General features: G+C 40.9%; 1 protein-coding gene across 1 annotated transcript in view; it reads right to left on the reverse strand.

Moving 5' to 3' along the window:
• LOC140233700 (nucleolar protein 4-like) overlaps positions 1-20,240 on the reverse strand; it is a 65,162-nt gene that overhangs the window by 22,756 nt on the left and 22,166 nt on the right. Inside the window, exon 2 of the mRNA XM_072313799.1 lies at positions 1,714-1,858. Coding sequence (XP_072169900.1) covers positions 1,714-1,858 — 145 coding nt within the window. The remainder of the gene's footprint in view (positions 1-1,713; positions 1,859-20,240) is intronic.

Below are 20,240 nucleotides of genomic sequence, written 5' to 3' on the forward strand. Positions count from 1 at the left end.
CCGATATCATCTTTCTCGTGTAATCACAATACCATTATAATATCATCGTTATTGTCATCATCAAAACCATCGTCCTATATCCATGTTATCATACCTAACATGGTTAGGTATAATAGTTCAACTCAATATTTGTCTTTTGGTTTATCGTCCTTGTCAAGGGCACGAGTCAGATGTCATTGTTTATCTGAAGTATGTGGCTATTTTTTTCCCGACACTCCCATCCAAAGCTTCAATTACAATATCGCCATTTTCATCTTCCCCATAACCTCGTCTCCCATTCTCTTTTTTTCCTTTCTCTCCCTCTCTTTCTCTTACCCTTCCCTCCTCTTGCCTCTATCTCCCCCTCCCACCCCACCCCTCTTTACCTCCCATCTCTCTTTATATCTTTCCTCCTCTCCCCACATCCGTACTTCCTCCCTCCCTGCTTTTGACCCCCCCCCTCCTCCCTCCTCCTCCTCCTCCTCCTCCCTGCCCTTTCTCTCCCATATTCCCATCTCCGTGCTAATTATCTCTCGTTGTCTGTTGGTATATCGCGTCCCCTAGCGGCCCGGCAAGTCCGAGAGTGGCGCGTTAATGGTTTGGGTACCCTCTTCCCCATCTCTATTTCCATGTGCTGCCTCCCCTCTTTTTTTTTTAACCCAATACAGAGTCGGAGGCGATTATGATTTAGGGTGGTTCGTGATTAGCTGGCCCGCCTGCTCTCACGCACAAGCTCCCGATGTAGCTACATCGTGTTATTAGGTGCCATTTGGGTCCGAGGGCTCTAACCGGGCTCCTCTTTCTCAAGCCTGACCTATTCAACTTCAGCGTTTTAGTGCAAGTAAGGAGGCATACCTCCTTAAATTGGTGCAAAGGGCTTCGGGGGAAAGAGAGGTAGAACTGGATTCTACGCAGATGATACCCTTGCAATTTTAGAATATAGCAGCTATTGACGATGATGTCAGTGATAATGCTTTTCTTCAGGAATGTTTTATTCTTCATCAATGAAACAACATTTTACACATCAATGAACAAAATTTTGACTATAGATTGTTACAATTTCATAAATCATTCCGCAGTGATGATAACATCAACAGGAAATAATGATTTTGATTGATGTCGTATAATACATAGAAAACGGAGGGTAATATTTATATGAGCCTCTGTCTACCGTACGGTCATATTCCTGACATCTTGTACTAAATCATCACGGGAGAAGCACTGTCTCGTAAGGAAACAGATGTAGATTTATTACACGATTTAGATGGTCCCGTTTGAATGTGCGTTGTCTCTATTTGGACAAAGAGTGATGCTCTATAATGCGATAAGAAAACCTAAGGAGTATAGAGAGAGCAAAGTTCATTTCCGTATATATGCCCCTTCTGCATTTCGCTTTGAAATTTTCGATACGTGTCATAGCGTTAGATCAAGGTACCGGCACAGTGAATGATTTTAGGAGTGCACGCATATGAGTGGTATAACCCAGGGGGTACACCATGGGCGAGCCTGGGCCCCGATTCATAAAACTTATTATCAATAACAAGTCATAAATAAGCTACCGAAATCCTTGCATCTGATCAAATTTGTCACTGTCATAGAAAAGTGGCAGTTGTTTCAGATAACAAGTTTATGAAACGGGACCCTGGTTCCTCCTTGATAACCTGTAGCTCCATGATAAAGCTATACCAGCAGACTCTAGTACATCATGGGCGTGGTCCCCTGATGCCCTCTCACCTTTCTTGAGGTCCAGTGGTAGCGGGCTTAGCCTGTCCGGTTCCGCCGGCGTGCTGACTCCTTCAACGGCCTGCGAGGCACTGGTCTCCGAGAGAAGACTGGGGTCACTGATCTCTGTATCTGCGCTGGAAAGGGATGTTTCGTCCTGGAGAACAGAAGGAGGGAGGGCGAAAAAAAATAAAGATGAATTTTGATTACTATATAGTGCATATATACCAAATGCTGATTCCACTTTATGCATAAACTACTGGCAGCAAGATTCGTTATGAATTGCTGATATTTCACATTAGTGATTATAGTGGCAATGGCAGCGATGAAGGTGAGGATGATGATGATGACGACGACGACGACGACGATGATGATGATAATGCTGATGATTGTGACGTCAGTAATAACAACATTGATAGCCATAATTATGGGCATCAATGACAATAACGATAATGACAAGATAATGAAAATGATATTGATAACTGTAGAAACAAAATTATTGTGATATTGATAAGAACAATAATACTAACATTATTGGTATGGTCAAATTCAACTGGCAAGCCTTGTGTTTGGTGTTAGCATTGCCATTACCATGAAATCATCATGATTACTCATTTTGTGAGCATTGATTGAGAGGATCATCCTGAATAAAATATTGTCCAAGGATGTACGAAGCGACGAGCATGACTCGAATTCGGGACCTTCCATTTAAGAGTCAGGGTTTCCAACCATTTAACCAAGATAGACCCCCTTAAGGCATCAGATTTCGAAAGAGGAATGATCTATTTCTGTTTTTGCAAGCGTGCATGGGTTATTAACAGTGGCCGTATAGGGAGAGAAACAGTTTTAAACTGTGTTTTGAGATAGTATTTCACCTACCACAAGTTCTTTTTCCCCTAAATTTCTCAACTTCTGAGAGACTAAAAGCAACAGCCTTACTCATGACTGCTAACCAACTGATAAAAAATATACATCGATCAAGAGTGCCACAGTTCTCATTTTACAACTCTATGAGTGAAATAATTTGTTAACTTGAAAATTTAATCCGACACGATTCAGTTAACAAGGTGAGGAATGGTCTATTTTCTACTTGTTGTTAAAAACCGTTTGACAAAATGCAGCCAATATGTATCATACTGCACAAACAAACCAACAGACAGACACACACATTCACACAATCAAACAATCAATACTGAGAGAAGATAGAGAAAAGTTCTCATGGATTTTTGTCACACAACAAGTTTGACAAAACTTTTGCAACTATATATACATGAACCAGCTTTTAACTTTGAAAGTTTTCGTATATTCGTAGAATCCAATGAAGAACATTAAAGTGAACTTACTGGCTGTGTAAAACCTTCTTTAATCAAAGTATTATTATTGTCAAACGTTGGATGTAGAGAACCAAATAGACAAACTCTGGTTGATGGTGCACCTGCGCCTCCTTTAGTACTTTGCATACCTGCTTAATATCAATCGCATTCGAGCACAATGACGAATACCTTTCACAAGAGACAGAGGGGTTATCAGTGAGCCTAAAGGGGGAACAAATTGACCCTTTCTTCCTTACTTTCATTTTCGGCGTGGGTGAGGTAGTTCCTCCAGCCATGCCCTGGCCCCTTACCCCCTACCCCTTCAACCCCCATCACAGCCGCTAGCGACCTTATTTGGTAGCAAACGGCATGCGAGCAGCTGCCGCTCCGAGAGGCACGGGGGAGGCCCGAGCTAGGCGGAGGCCGCGGCCAACGAGCAAGGGAGGGCGACTCTGACGCACCGCTTAAAAGCCCTCCCTCTCGAAGAGAAGAGTTCTTAAAGGTTGAATCCACCTTTGGCATGTTTGGGGAGAACGTCTAACCTCCCTCTCAGTGCATATTTTGAAGACAGCATGAGGCATGGGAGATGTGATGTTTAAAAGTTAACATTGAACCGCAGCCGAGGTTGAAATGGATTTTAAGATGTTCCTTGGTCTTCCTACGGCTTATGCACCCTCTGAAACCTTATAGGGTATATTTTTACCCTGAAGCTATAGATCATAATTTCCCCGGGGCAAATTGGCATTGATTAGATAGCGATGGCGCTTATAGGCTGTGGCACATTAGTCACATGAGTCACAAACTTAATTTAGCGTTTAAGTATGACGGATTGTATGCTATTCTAAACAATCAAGGTGCTTGCGATGGAGAAAAGTTGATACCTTTTACAACCTCTCCCCAAATTAAAAGCTTCAAACTTGACTGCTGATACAGTATGTATCATCACAGCAACATAATTGTTCGGGCATGAACAGTTTTTCATTTGTGTTCAAGCATCTCGACCATTATTTACTAAGACAAAATATCATCTCGCAAGTTATTACACGTGAAGAAATGCATTTCACTTTGAGAGGAGGGCTGGGAGCGAGTATTGTAGTGATAACGACGATGGTGATGGTCACGGTATAATGTTGATAATGATGGTGATGATGATGATGATGATGATGATGATGATGATGATGGTGATGATGGTGATGATGATGATGATGATGATGATGATGATGATGATGGTGATGATGGTGATGATGATGATGATGATGATGATGGTGATGACGATGATGATAATGATGATGATGAAGATGATGATGGTGATGATGACGATGATGATGGTGAAGATGATGGTGATGCATTAATGATAATCATTTTAACAACAATGATTATGATGACGAAAATAATACTTATTATCATCATCACCAGAAAACAGAAATAAAAGGAAAGTCATAAAAGACTATTCTATGTGAACGCCATTTTTAAAGGTGTTACAGGGCCTTCTCGTAACCACTATCGAAGGACTGTCATTCACCGCTCAGGCACTTGGGTCAGGGAGGGGCATACGGATGTTGAACCCAGGATTTCCTGTTTACGGCCCAGAGACTTGTTGTAAAGCTTTGAAGAGTTTTTTTTTTTTTTTTTCGTACACAATATCCCTAAATATTGTTCGATGTAACCATTCAACGGTGTCGTGGAGGAGTATTTCTATTTTATGTTTAAGTTATTTTCACATCATGCATGATCAATAGACTCTTTTTGAGTGTCATAGCTGTGTCGCAGGTAAATCTTGCCTGAGGGTATGAACGCGTTAAGGCAAGTCGTTACAGAGCTAAAGGGTAGAGTTGTGATGGGGGGGGGGGGGCAAGGGAGGGGTGAGTGTATCTGTGTGTGGCATGTGTCCTCTCTTTGCGTGTTTGAACGTGCATACTGGACTTGGGGATGGGGTGAGGTAAGGGGGAGAGGGGTGGAATATGTCAGCCAATCGGTACGAATGAGCGGAACGCCGAGTTACACAGGGGGGCGACAGCACAGCAGTGGACCTTGAATCTCTCTCTCTCTATCGCAGCCAGTGCATTTAGCCTTCTGCCGTGAGGCCGCGTCGCGGGTGCACGCGATCTGATCGGAAAAGAAGATGTAGCGCGCGTGCAGATATTGATTGAGGCGCTACACGCTCCGCATGAAACCGCGCGGACGCGCGCACGTCCACTTCACGTCACCGAGTCAAACGGCACTGAACACATTGCTGAAAGACAATGGATAGGAGCCGAGCGTCGTAAAGACGCTGCATCTGATATCACCTTACTGTGGACGACTTGCCTCCTATCTTGAAGAAGGGGAATCCACCATAGGCAAGATCTTATATCATTACGCATACAAAGGGTTTTACACCCCAAGCAAAGACGAAGCGGAAGATGACAACGGAAAGTCACAATTGATGAGAAAGAGAAAAGAGGGAAAAAGTTCGAGATGAGACATTGACATGATAACGATAGAGTTTGAGAAAGGGAGTAACACGCGAGTAATGAGACAAGACAGGGAGAGAGAGAGAGAGGAAGAGAGACCGAGAGAAAGAGAGGGGGATGGGGAGACGACACTTCCGACACTGAGGATCTACTGTGGATGGGTGGCGGAGAAAGCATTAGGGGGATGTCAAAATGAATTCATAAGTGAGAAGGTAACTGAGCGAGAACAGCGCGCTACAAAAGAAAAAGAAACAGAGTAACACTACGCCTGTCTCATTATCAGCAATCACTGTGTGTATGTATGTATGCATGTATGTCTGTATACGTATGTGTGCGTGTATGTACATACAGACATACATGGATACATGCGTAGGCGCATACAAGGACCTACGTACTTAATAATGTAGATCAATAGTTGAAGTATAGATATATGACATGTATGTGATTATTAAGCCGTGTATACAGCTATTCCACTGATATGCCTTCATTGACCAACAACGCATAAATAACACTTACACATGCAAACGAAAGACTCCAGAAAGAAATTAACTGATTAATTTCATAATGAACCTAACACCACATAATATTGTATTATATTATATGATATAATATCATATCATGTTATTATATTATATTATATTATATTATATTATATTATGTTATATTATATTATATTATATTATATTATATTATGTTATATTATATTATATTATATTATATTATATTATATTATATTATATTATATTATATTATATTATATTATATTATAATATATTATATTATATTATTTTATTTTATATTATATTATATCATTTTAAATTATATTATATCATATTATATTACATTATTATATCATATTTCCACTTCAATGGTGACTCGATAATGACTTCAAAACTGACTTCAGAATTTCACTCATCGGCTTGGGGGAAAAATCAAGGGGAAAAACCTTTTATAGCAGAGGATAACGAAAAAGAAAAATAGTAATCATGAAAGTCTTTGTACAAGATGTAGTCCCGTTTCCGCTGTCCAGCCGGCCTCCAATTCTGGAAAGCGCATCTAATTAGTATATGTTTGTCAGCTAGGCATCTCAGCCCTCCTCTTGTTGTTGTTGTTCTTTTTTTCCTTTTTTTTAATTCTCATCAGCGAGACTTTGTAAGGGAGGACAGAAACAAGCCATAGGGGAGTATTTGATGAGCACGGAGAGGGGGAAGCGAGTGGCGGATTAGTACCCTATTACGTAACTCTGCTAATGATGGAGGGACGATTTTTCTTTGTGCTCACTGGTAGCGTGATGGAGAGAGAGGGGAGTGCGTATAGAGGAGAGTGTTCATTCATTTTCAGGCGGGGGTCAGGGAGCTGGTATAATATCGAAGAATATTTTTCAGTGATATTCATGCTCATCTAATCTCTCTCTCTCTCTCAAGCTCCTCTGAATGACCTTCCCACTCCCAAGAAATAATTAGGAAAACTGAACTAAATCAAACACCCGTAAACATATTGCATTGGCTTCCCTATACACTGTATATTATTTGTTTTCTTTTGTTAGTGGGGTGGATGCAATGGGGTACGTGTTGTTGATGCTTGGTCATGATAATAAAATGTTTGTGATAATTAAAATACACAGGCTAGTGCCAAAGTGCATTTATAAGAAGTAATGTGTCACGAAATTATGAAAGAGAACACTTCCAGTATAATAATATTATATCTATTTTGTCATGAATAGTATTATGATTTACTTTCACGGAAAGATTATAATTATGTAGGAATGTGTCACTGGAAACTAACAGAGAAGATTAAAATAAGGCTAACAACCGGCAAAAATAACGCCAGTTTCTCCTTCATTTGAAACTATTGTAGAGAACACAAACAAATCCTATTATTAAAAATTCTGCATTATCATGTTCACATATCGTACACGACTATACACACACACAAACTTTGCATATAGTGACATATGGTAATATCAATGTACGATTCGTATCTTTGTTCAAATTTATTTAGGTTCAAGGTATACAACAATTTCATGCACCCCTGCAAAAGCGCACATCTAATGCACAGCAGCAAAAGCAAAAAAACAACACAAAAACAAAAACAAAACAACAACAACAACAACAACAAAATAAAATAAAATAAACAGAAACACAAATACTATTGTATCCTATTTTATGATTACGATGAAGTGGAAGATGGTGCACATTACAGTATGAGGCAGTAATGAACTCGATGACGAAGAGGAATAAAGGGCGAGGTCGTGGAAGCCGCCGAAGACCTTTACTATTCAAAACTCTATAATAAAATCACGGATGTTTACATCTTGTTTCCGTTATATACACCAATATCTGCATGGTTTTTCTGCCGACAGGGTAGACGTTAAAGAACCGACCGAATTCGACGAGCTCATGATTGGGGTATATTATGGCGAATGTCCTGGCATATTCACCCTCTTTCGTGAGCGGTCACTCCAAATACACGTCGAACATAATACTCATATCAGATTCTATTCGAGCAATGGGATTCCACTCGTGCATGGCTCGAGATAAAATGCAGACGATTCACCCTCATTGTTCGGGATCCGGGTGTGCTGTGATTCAAATCTGTGGAAAGTAACCACGTCTCGGAGGCAACCGCCTAATGCTAACATGAAGCTTCCACATCTCCTGCACATTTTACTTCCCTGATCTCTCTGGTTATTTTTTTTTTTTTTTGTTGTTGTTGCTGTTGCTGTTGTTGTCGTTGACGTTGTCGTTCTCCAAATGTAGGTATACTTCCTAATCGACTTGTCAGTTGACTGGATGTGCGCGGCAATTATCCGAGGCATCTGGCTATCTTCTCCTCTAATGGGGATCACTTTCCTCTTGTTTCCGAATTTGGGGTCGCCCGCGCAGATATCGCTCGCAGATTAAGTTCATTATTTGCGGGAGATGGGCAGATAAATGGTATTAAAAAGAAAAAAAAAATCAGAGAGGAGAATCAAGTATCGATACCAGTGGCTTTATTAGCTGTGCGCCTTCAAGATCTATTCTTATATACCCATATATGCTGCCAGTCTATCTCGCGGTCAATAAATCTCTATCAATTTGGTTATTTGGCATTGTTTGTTCCGATGGATTTCCATGGGAACGATCATGCATCTCAACAGCAAAATTTGCATTTTTTTTTCTTCAATTCTCTCTATTTATAATCCCATATTCTATACCAGTATGCCATATCATTGCTATCGTCTTATCAGCTAATTGCTTCGGCAATGACTTTGTCCAGATATTAGCTGTTTGTTTGTTTTTGTTTTTTGTTTTTTTTTTTTTTGCTATGTTGTTGGAAATGAGCTCGGCGCGTTCATGCATATAACTGTTGAAGAGTTCGTATGTCAAATTTATGTGATGAGAATATCTATCTGAAGCCATGTCCACATTCTGAACATCACTGCATCTCTATGAAAATGTAATACATGTTTGCTTTTTTCTCTTTGTGTACACATAATGAAGAATCCAACGCAGGTAAAACACGTACATAATCAAGTCCCGAAACGCGTAATAATCTTCTGTCTTTATATGTTCCCATGAGTTGCCTGATTTTGCTCAGTATATGGGGGGGGGGGGGAGGACTTGTTCTACGCTCTCATCGGTTTTGATCATCCAGTTTTCTCTTCGAAGAGAATTCCCTTCAAATTGGCTCACGTCTTACAACTTCATGACGGGGTGTGTTGGAAGATTATCACTGTTTTTTCTCAGGGTTGCAAAAACAAAAACAAAAAAAAAGAAAAGAAAGGCTATCGAAACAGCTTCTCTCACTCAGTTTGGAAGTGGTAAGTTCACACTCGAATTAGTCACTTTCGCGACGCTTTTCTGAGTGACCCTATACTAGCTGATCGTAAAAAAGTCAGTGGAGATGACGATACGACACGGATTTTGTCGGTAGTGGGCAAATAGGAAAACCCACACGTCACTCCACAGTTCTTTCGAACCGTATGTGGGGAGATTACCTGCGTGTGGCACTGGGGTTCAGCACTGTTTGGACACAACCAGCTCTTTATTTCATTCCTTCCTTTCCTTTTTTTTTTTGCAACTTTCATTTAAATTCGTATCGCATTCGATACTGTCCGGTAGCCCCCCAACCGACTCGCATGGTGCGATATCATCAAATATGCAAAGGTTCTCTTTTATGAAACGAATAGGCAGCGTAACGTCAACATCAGATGTGACTAAAGGCTTTCACTCCAGCCAAACAGCGGAAAGGAGACGTTGCGAACGAGGAGACAATTTGAGAGCTGGAGAGGGGAAAAGGGGGGAGAGAGAGCGCTAGCTGTGAGGGGCGCGGTGAAGTCCTTGGAGCGAAAAAAACACAGCACAAAAGGCGGGCGAGGGGGAGAGCGCCTAGTTCCAACGTCGGCTTAAAACGAGGACGCAGGTTGGGTGAAAAGGGAATTGATGTACATCGCTATTGATACAAGCGACCCTGGATGGTTGTTGGAAAGCCTCGCTGCCGTGGTGACGGGGGCGAGGGCATTGTGAAAAGGGAACTAATATAATATGAAAAGGGCATCTACTTTGCGCCGCTCCCATGCCCGTTTCTACGCACGCAGCCAACAGACGATCGGTGTCGACGGGCTGTTGCATGCATGCATAGGGGGGCACAGAAGTCACTGTCTGGGTTAGACTCGAACACAGGCGTTTCGACGATACCTAATCCGCATTGTCGGGACAAACAGAACGAAATTCAAATATAATTGTTTAAACTAGTCAAAAAATAGATACATCAGAACTTCAAGGTATTGATCTTAAATAATCATTGGTATTACCATGCTCTCTTACGTGTACATCAGCATTAGCTGAGAATGTGTCACTGAAATCGACTTTGTTCATTGTTTATCTTCAAGATTGATCAATATCTGGCTAAGAGCGTATCATCTAATTCAATATTACCTGATGATCTCAGGTTAAGTTCACTCTCGTCGAAATTGTCATGATTGTTATGTTTCAGAGTGAATTGTGGAAAAGAGTTCAACATCTACCGTAGATTAATGTGATACACAATTTCGCACATAGAGCGATTAAACGATTCTTTTACGGATTAAGAGCTCACTTTCCCCCCTCTTTTGATAGAATAATTTTGACCAAGAAAATAAGGCTGACCTGAAGTCAGTATAGTGAAGATATAAAAGAAGAAGTGTTCATTCCGTGAAGAGGAGTTGTATCACGGAAAACAGGATTAGTTTATTTTCCTTCGCGTATATCCTTCCTTGCTTTGTTTCGCGTTTTAAAAAGCCATACTTCTCAAGTAACCTGTAGCTCCTGCTCTCCCCATCCCCCCCCCCCAAAAAAAAAAAGAAGTAGTAAACGCCCCCCCCCCCCACAAACTAAAATACAGCTTCAAGGCAACGGGGTAGAGGAGAGCCAAGATCACGAAGGAAACAATGGCTCGTTGATGACCTTACGCCCGCGACGGTCGGTGCTCGTTCCCGCTTGCCAAGTGTATCGGGTTAACCCTTTGCGTGCGGCTGGCACCCGGAGGGTCAGTCACTCCAACGATACATCAAACTCTATCTCACCCTACTCGTATGTGCTTGACAGGCAATTTGTACTACTCATCTTTTCTTTCTCTCCTCCCCCCCCCCCTTCTCCCCTCCCCCCCCCCCTCCAGCTATCCCTACGAAGCCACATGATCTTAACCGAAAGGCCGAGAGCCTATAGCTTATGCGAAATGGCCGTAACTATTGATTGCATACATAAATATACAGCCGGCTAGTTTCCCATTTGCAAGAGGTGACGCTTTACCTCTGAAGAGTGGGTGTTACTTCGCAATAACAAGTGCCCTTAAAATAAGAAAAACAACAGCAAAAAACAAAAACAAAATACAGAAGAAAAGAAGAAGCTACTATAAACCACCGGCAAAGTATAACAGTCACCATGGTGTGATAGCGCGAAAAGAATCTCTCGCATGCCCTTGGTCAGTCATATCAGTAAGATCTGACAAAATATTCACCCTCTGTCATGGCTATGGTCAAGATAACTCCGATTCACGTATTGGTACCACACTAAACACGCTGCATAAGCATCACCCCAACGAGTTCATCAACGCTATATAGCGTTACCGATGGCAACTACACAGAATAAAAGATTCGCGGTATCTCAGTGTATGGTACCGTATCTAGTCCAGCCGGAGATACAGCTATTTACTGTTACCAAAGTCGGCCGTGTCATCGTGTCAAAGTTGCTTTAGCATGAAAACGCCTCAGCTATAATACGGCTAAGTGAATTAACAAGACCATGCAAGACACTTCTATTGATATTTGATAAAACGAGAGCATCCGCCATGCATAGCGCGGTCCAACGATTTTTTTTCCCTTTTTTTTTCCCTTTTTTTTTTTTGAAGAGTGTCTGGGTTAGTGGGTGAGGGAAAAGGAGGGAGGTGGATGTAAGTCCTTTTATACTCATCAGCGATATCACACACTGTATACGGCATCGTCGGGAGTCGAGACTAGAAGCCTCTTTCTTTCCGCCACGAAGTGTTCATGAACACATCCCACTGACGTCTCAAAAACAAAGTAATTTGAGAAGACAATACCTAATTACAAGTCTGAACATCCTAAGTGGAAAAGCTGCCTCAGAAGGAGATCGCACAAACGGGGAGGCTGTGCTTTCAAGACTCACAAGCGGGGCTGTATATATGGGGTGTTTTTCAAAACGTTTCCTTGGCACGCGCTGCTCGCGTATTGACGACGCAAAATTTAGGATGAACAGCTATTAGACAAGAATTACTCGCAGTTCGCATTCAACTAACGTATAAGATATCATTAATAAGCAAAATTGCATTAACAGAATCAGTTTTTCATACCTGATAATATATGCATCACCTTATAGATGATGATACTGTAGGCTATTGGCTAAAGTCAGCATACACACTCATTACCTTGGGCTATTGTAGGGGCCAAGAAGTGGAAAAACATGAAATTGAAATTACCGGTGTTGAAAAGTGTATCTAACCCTTCTGCGTGTACTTTACTAAAGACTAAGTAGGGGGAGTCCCACCTTAGAATATTGATGATGATGATTATAGCGCGAACATTTCTTTCGAACTATTATGCTATTACGAATTCATGGAGTGAACTATTTCCTTGAATGTACCCTTCCTAAAACTTTCTCAGGGCTATTATTACCGGGATTTAAAGGGATTTGTTTCACAAGCCGGCTCCCTATCTTACTACCTCTGAAAGACGCTTTCACAAACACGGCGCGTTCGTTGGCACGTTTGCATTTAAAATACCGATTCGTCCAACTCCATCACTTTTCCTATATATCTCACAGCTATCCTTCACTCATTTCAATCGAAGCATATATCCACAGAAGGAAAGGAAGAAGAAGAAAAAAACGCCTTTAAAACAGGAAATAATGAGGAGAAAACCCAAATAATTTGCAAGCGAGTTCGTAGTATATTGCTCATTGTACTTGAATAAAGTCAATGTGCTTGGGGTTGTAGAGATAGATAGATAGATAGATAGATAGATAGATAGATAGATAGATAGATAGATAGATAGACAGATAGATAGATAGATAGATAGATAGATAGAAAGATAGATAGATAGATAGATAGATAGATAGATAGATAGATAAATAGATAGAATGATGGACGAAATGATCCATAGAGACGACGAAAACTCTTGCACTATCTAAAAGGGGGAAAATACAATGAGCTAGAAGAATGCAAACAGTTGATACCAGAAAATTTTTCCAGGTTGCAATCACAGCCGTATTACTTGCTAAACCTAGCCTGCAGGCGAAAACGTTGCGAAGTCTTTTCTCTGCTTCTTCGAGTATCATTTCGTCTTACACATTTATCTTGCGAGAAGCATAAACCACCCCCTTTCCCCCCATCCCACCCCCTCCGCCCACAACGCACTTCTCCTGCGCACCTCTCACGTGAACTACGTTGGCACTGCAGAATGTACGCACCAAGCAGCGATGGGGGTGTTCTGGAAGTCGTGAAATTGAAGGAGTGGTATACGTGAACTCACCCCTTCTTCATGGACCGCCATGCCCGCTGCAGGCTAATTAACGCAAACGCGGCTCTTCAGCATTCTGTGGGGCGCCTCAAATCATTCTTTGTAATTGCATGCATTGGTCGGGCGCTTCTGTATGTACCCCCCCCCCCCCCCAGTATACTTGCATTTGTATAGCGCCCACCACCTTATCTTCGCCACCATGAATATTGAAAGCAAGTGCTTAAACTCGGAAACAAAAATAAGAAACAGAAAAAACAAAACAAAAGCAAAACCCCCTTGATACGTTTCAAGTCATCCGGTGACATGTTCGAGAAAAACGCGTCATGAGGCTAAACAAGATGAGTCCCCTCTTCTATCCCTCCCCATCCCTCTCCCCCATCTCTTTCTCTCTCTACTTTTCCCCCTCTCTCAAGACTGATTGCGTGCAAAGCTCTCTCTCTCTTTCTCTCTTAGAAAACAGGGGAAAAAAAGAATTGAGATTCTTGATATGAAAGTAAACATATTATTTACATCATTCGAATGTGTTTTCTAGGTGTTCGTTGCAAAAATTTAGATTCGGGCATGTCGACTTTGAATGAGGCATTCTTTTAAATTTCTGCAAAGGATTTTCTGAATGAAACCGAAATCTAATTACGATGGTAGTTACAAGTTTGAAAATTATTTGTGAATTCTTTGAAGAATGAAAAAAAAAAACCAACACTATCATGAGGTCATTGATCTGTTGATTGGGCAACAGCTTGCTGGCAAGGTTGACAACGTCAGAAATGCGAAACAAAATCATAAGAAAACGCTGTCAGACTCTATAACCAGACTTCTTACAGAATCTTTGCACAGCTATACAGTGTCCATGCGTAGAATGCCACTTTTATCGATAGAGTTATCGATAGAGTTATCGATAGCAAAACATTGGCTCCATCACCGTGCCGTAGATGCTGAAGAACGGGATTATGTCTTATCTTGCCAAAGATGTCCACAATCAATAGATTGATCAGTATGGCACTATATCTACTTTGACAGAAAATGATGTGCAATCGGTAAAGAACGAACAGTAATGCAATGACGCGATGTCAGTTCTGTTTACGTAGTCATGTTATAATGTCACGTTTTAGCGAGACGTATCTTATTAGTATACACATTTTCTTTTCTCTCTCTCTGAGGATTAAAAGTGATGTGCTGTTCGAATAGTCTGGATTTCTGAGCGAACGTCGTAATTGCGTATGAGTGATTGGGTGATTCTCTTGATAACAATAATATATTGAGGAGAGAAGGAAGAGGGTGGGGAATCGGGAGGGGGGGGGGCATTGATGGAGAGGGAGAGAGGCAGAGCAATGTTGGTTGATGTATATTATGGATATATGCATGGAGAAGGAGAAAAGTGAAAGTAGGAGATATGGATAGAGGGGAAGAGATATAGCGATGGTATATAGATTCATTATTATGTCATCCGATATACACTGTAGTGAATCCACTCCTCTGTCGTATGGGAATGACACCATACATCGAAACCAGATCACTCTTTGTTTGATCCCGCCCATTGTTATATACTCGATGCGTGCTATTATCATACGGAGCTGTTACATTCGCCGGAGACAAGAGCACCCTTTCACGGAAAAACAAAAACCTCCGATCTTGAAACAGGGCTGGTTTCTGAAGCGGGGTAATACCACTACTATAGTTTTGTGGGTATATACCACACATGGTACACGATGCACGTGTTTCAACCGGGCCTTTCTTTCAAGAACCTTTGTCTTACGAGTGTATACCCAACTCGGCCAGACTGAAGATCACTCAATTGCTGTTCTTAGGCCTATATAGACAAAATGGGGGTACCGGAGACAAAGACAGGGGGGCATATCTGCTCCCCTCCTCCTCCTGTAAGCCACGCCCTTCATGTCAGAGGGTGACCCAGCGGGGTGCGACCTAGTATTAGATGGGTAAAGGATCAGAAGTCCTATAAGTGTTGTAGTTTCTCCGTTGTAATCTTCCCTTGACTCAAACACAACGAAAGGCCGTGGCATCAGCTGCGTCTCTGCCTCAGCTGTCCCCTTATCGTCTGAAGATTCAGACTTATCCGCCGTGATCGATACAGGGCAACTTAATCGCTATCGACCTGACGAGCTCGACTGGTTTGCATCAACTCCCTGCCATTTCCATGGCAACCATAATGGAATGTGCCCGACAGTGCTACTTATATGTACTGTCCGGGCTTCTGGCTCAGTGATACGGCCCGAGGTTCATCGACATTCAGGACACGGCGTCAGTCAAGAGTGATGAAGTTTTCATTTCTTTTATGTCACGTGGACAGCTTGATACGAAAAATTCAACGACCGACACCGATCCTCAGGGGGTGAGATTGTTTTGCCTGGGATGAGGGAAAGTCATATCATAATTTCACATTTCACACTCTTACGTTCATTGATTTTTCTACATTTCGCATACAATAACATGATACAGACTGAGCACGCGCGAATTTGGAACGTGACAATTTTTGTAATACAGATGTATATGGAATGGGGTATCCAACAAAAGGACAATTAATTTAGAAACCGATGGCAGAGTATCACGGCTGTCATATATATAAAACGTTAGAATAATACAAGAATATAATAAATGTGTGTGTGAGATATGTTGTTCAATAAAAGTTACAAATATTCTTTTTCTTCATCTGTGGGAAAAACCTACTCAAAATCTGATACCTTTTTTCTACATCCCTAGTGAAATATATAATGAAGACATAAACGATAAAACACAGAACATAAAAGTACAGCACCCATTACCATAATGATGCTTATCTTCAGAACAACGCATGGCATAATCATAGAGTGACATTTCTATTTCCCGGTCTATTGTAGCTTTTTCCTGTTGTTGTTGTTGTTGTTGGTGGTGGTGGTGAAGGTGGTCTTTTTGACATTCCTCGAGGATGTTTTGATCGGGAAGGAGTGAAGTCGAGTTTGTCTTGCTCCCAAAGCTAAGTTTTTCAATGACGATGAGAACCTGAACTTATTTTCATCATTCAGTTTGTCGTCTGTGCCCTGGCTGCTAAGAGCGTACTGCGCGTCATAGTGATTGATTCGAGCGCTTATATTGATGCAGTATGTGACATGCATATTACGAATATTTGAACTTTTATTTTTTTTTTTTTTTGCACGGAAGAAAAACAAAATATGTATAGCTGTTGACGAGGTTTAGTGAACGCGTGAACCCTTGTCGCTTGGATTTAGTTGTGATTATAAGTATCACACATTTATTTACACTATCATGACATCTGCTAACGTCATAAGTCAGTCGCTTATGTCTTTCTGTCTGTCTGGTTTGCAAAAGCAGCATCGATTCACGCATTCAAACGAGCATGGTGTGTCTTTTACGGCGGTGTGTTTTGTTTCCTTTTAGTCCCAACTCCGTCAGAGGGAACAGTTTGCGCATTTCGGATACCTTTGATTATCTGGCCTTTTTTTTCTTCGAGGACCTCGTCTATATTCCTCCTTCATGCACATAATTTTGCCAGCATGTGCGATGTACTACAAACTGAAGAAAACCCCATAACAATCAAACCTGTTTGCGTAATTGACTACGCAAGTGGGTGAGTTTGGGGAGGAGGGTGGGGACGTAACGCTCACTGTTAGTTTTGACAAGGGCGTCAGGTCTATTATGTGACGTGCACGCATTTGCCGTTTGAAAACCGCAAGTATATTTTCTTGTTCTTTTGCATTAAAGTTCACCATCGTTCGAAAACATTCAGCTCAGCATCAACAAGTTCCCCTCCTGGCTACTGCGTTCGAATATTCACGATGCTTTTTATTATGTGACAGTATTTCGGTATACCGCGGCGCAGATGTTTGTCGGATGTGACGTAATAATCATCGAAAAAAAAATATAATAATATGTGTTCTATACGCAGTCATGACGAAGAGAACAAAATATATCATCCATAGTCCTATAAGGATGACATCAGTGCCCAGATGGGTAACGAACATAAGCGCCTGGACAAAAAGACTAGTCCCGATGTTTTCAAAATTCGTTCGTCTTTCCCTTTCATTTGATAAACCTTTTTATGCTTCTTCTTTTCCTTCTTCTCCTTCTTTTTTTTTTATCCTTTCCCAGGGCTGGCGTAGCTCTAACTTCGATGGTGTCTCCAAACGATCCTATATTCATATGAATATTGCCCCCAGACAATGTGACGCACTGCCTCGCTCCAAAAGAGAGAGGGCGAAATTCACGATCAAGGCGACTCCACCCGATATTACGTGTTTATGGGCATAATAACAGCACGTCATCACTCGTTTAGTTGTATGTTTTGTTTGCTATTCTTTAACCCCTGCACTGACTGGTCCTTTGTCGACCGCGTAGCAGAGGGTGTACGTCAACACCACCCGTACACGTCTGTCCACGTGACTGTAACTTGTCCTCGCATTGCTCCCCCATCTCTCTCTATCCCTCTCTCTTTATCTATCTATCTATCTATCTATCTATCTATCTATCTATCTATCTATATCTATCTATCTATCTATCTATCTATCTATCTATCTATCTATCTATCTATCTATATCTATCTATCTATCTATCTATCTATCTATCTATCTATCTATCTATCTATCTATCTATCTATCTATCTATATATCTTTCTATCTATCTATCTATCTTGCCCGTTCTCTCTTCTTCCCGTCGTTCCTATCTTTCGAAATATTGCAAAGTTATTCTAATTGTTACAATATGAATCGAGATAATTATATGCATAACCACTACTATAGTTTACCTCAGTATTCTATTTTACTGCTTTAGAAGCGGGAAAAATATTAACTAAGGTAGTGCCCACAGTTCATATACTTAGTATTTCCATATATTGTCCAGTGATCACAGTATCCAATACATGATTCGAGATACATGCATATCCCCTTAGTATTGTACATTCTGTTTTACTGCTTGAGAAAGCGCGGGAACTTTTTGAAGGGCTGAAATAAGGCCCACCGTTTTATTTTCGAAATTTGCGGATTGACGCTGGCTGTTACTATGTCCTAATTCGTACAGAGATATCAATGCCTACATAGAAAAGTATTCTTTCTAGGAAACATAAGATGCGCGATGTTCCATGCCTTTAAAAACGTATAAAGACAATTACTACCTGTAATGATATTAAGGATCACGTGAGAGAAATTTCACGTCGTTTTCTTGCCCACATTCGAATAGCTATACCTTTCAAAATGCCAGTCGAACCTTGTGCGTGTTTCAACGTTTCATTCATTCATTCATTTATTGTTTAATGCATTGCCTTCCTTCAGATAAACCATGATAGATATAAGCAACTTCCCTATAGGAAAGGAAAAAAAATGAATCAAAATGACGGTATACCATCATACGCGATTTAGCTTGAAACCGCCTCTGCATAAGTATTGTACCAATGTGTAACTCCCCCTCCCCCCTGTATTTTTTTTTCCTAGTCAGGAGAGCTGAAAGGGAGATAGTGTCTGCCATATGCGGCTGCCAGCTATAACCTGCCAACTCCCTCTCTGTAAACCCCATTTATGATCAGAGGGACCTCGGTATATTTTATTTCTGATAAATGAACTCGCTCCTGTTGGGGGGAAGAGAGAATGCATATAATCATATTCAGAGTTGGTGTACTATGCCCCGTCTGTATGTGGACCCCATATACCTGCATCTTCTCTTCTTCTATCGTTCCCCCTCGATCCCTCTTTACTCTTTTTTTTTTCTTTCTAACGTTCCCTCCGCGATGCACACGCTTCTGTGTCTTTACATCATGTGTGCGGTTATCATATTATATTCAATGTTCAGGGTTGGGACTTTGTGCCCTCTTAAGTCTATATTGTTATCATCATTTTATTTTTCGCTTCGCTTTAAAGGGATGGTATAGTTTCGGTTGAGATGGGGCTTCAAGTTTGTTTGTTTTTTGTTGGGTTTTTTTTGGTGAGATAATGAGAGACCACTTACAAAATATTAAAGAGCATACAATTCTAAGAGAAATTCAAAGTTTATTCGATGAAAATTGGTTGAGAAATGGCTGAGATATTTTAGATAAAAGTGTTCCTAATAAAAGGTGCGTTACAATCAGCCGTTTCAAAACCAATTTTCATTAAACAAACTTTGAGTTCCTCTTTACGCTCTTTCATATTTTACAAGTGGTTTATTTGATGAAAATCGGTTTTGAAATGGCCGAGAAATCCAAAAACAAAGTGGTCCTAATGAAAGTTGTGCAGCAGCTTTCGTCAGGACCACTTTGTTTTCGAATATCTCAGCCATTTCAAACCGATTTTCATCAAATAGACTTTGATTTCTTTGTAGAATTGTATAAAAGAGCTTGCTTCCATAAGGCGCTAAATCCATCATTTTCAATGGATTTAGCGCCTTTTGGTTGAAATTTCTTCATATTTATGCTCTTTCATATTTCATAAGTAGTTTCTCATTATCTCACAAAAAAACCAACTCTAAAGCCCCATCTCAACCAAAATTATACCATCCGTTTAGAAAAAAAAAAAAAAAAGAATCAGGACCAATGGCACGATGTATTCCATTGGAGCCAAGTCTCCTCTCCATGCATCTCAATTTCTTTCTCCCTCTCTTTTTCTATCTCTCCCTCTCTCGAACTATCCCTCTTCTCTTCTTTCTCCTTTTTTTTTTTTTTTGCCACCCCGGCATCTATCTTTCTCTTCCCAGCTATCTCTCCTTGTCTGCCTCCCTGACTATATTTTCTGTTACTTTTTCTCCCTTATGTGAGTGTCTTCTTCTACCTCCCTTTCTTTCCTCAGTCTCTCTCAGTCTCTC

Source organism: Diadema setosum, chromosome 10, assembly GCF_964275005.1.
Source record: "Diadema setosum chromosome 10, eeDiaSeto1, whole genome shotgun sequence".
Classification (NCBI taxonomy): Eukaryota; Metazoa; Echinodermata; class Echinoidea; order Diadematoida; family Diadematidae; genus Diadema; species Diadema setosum.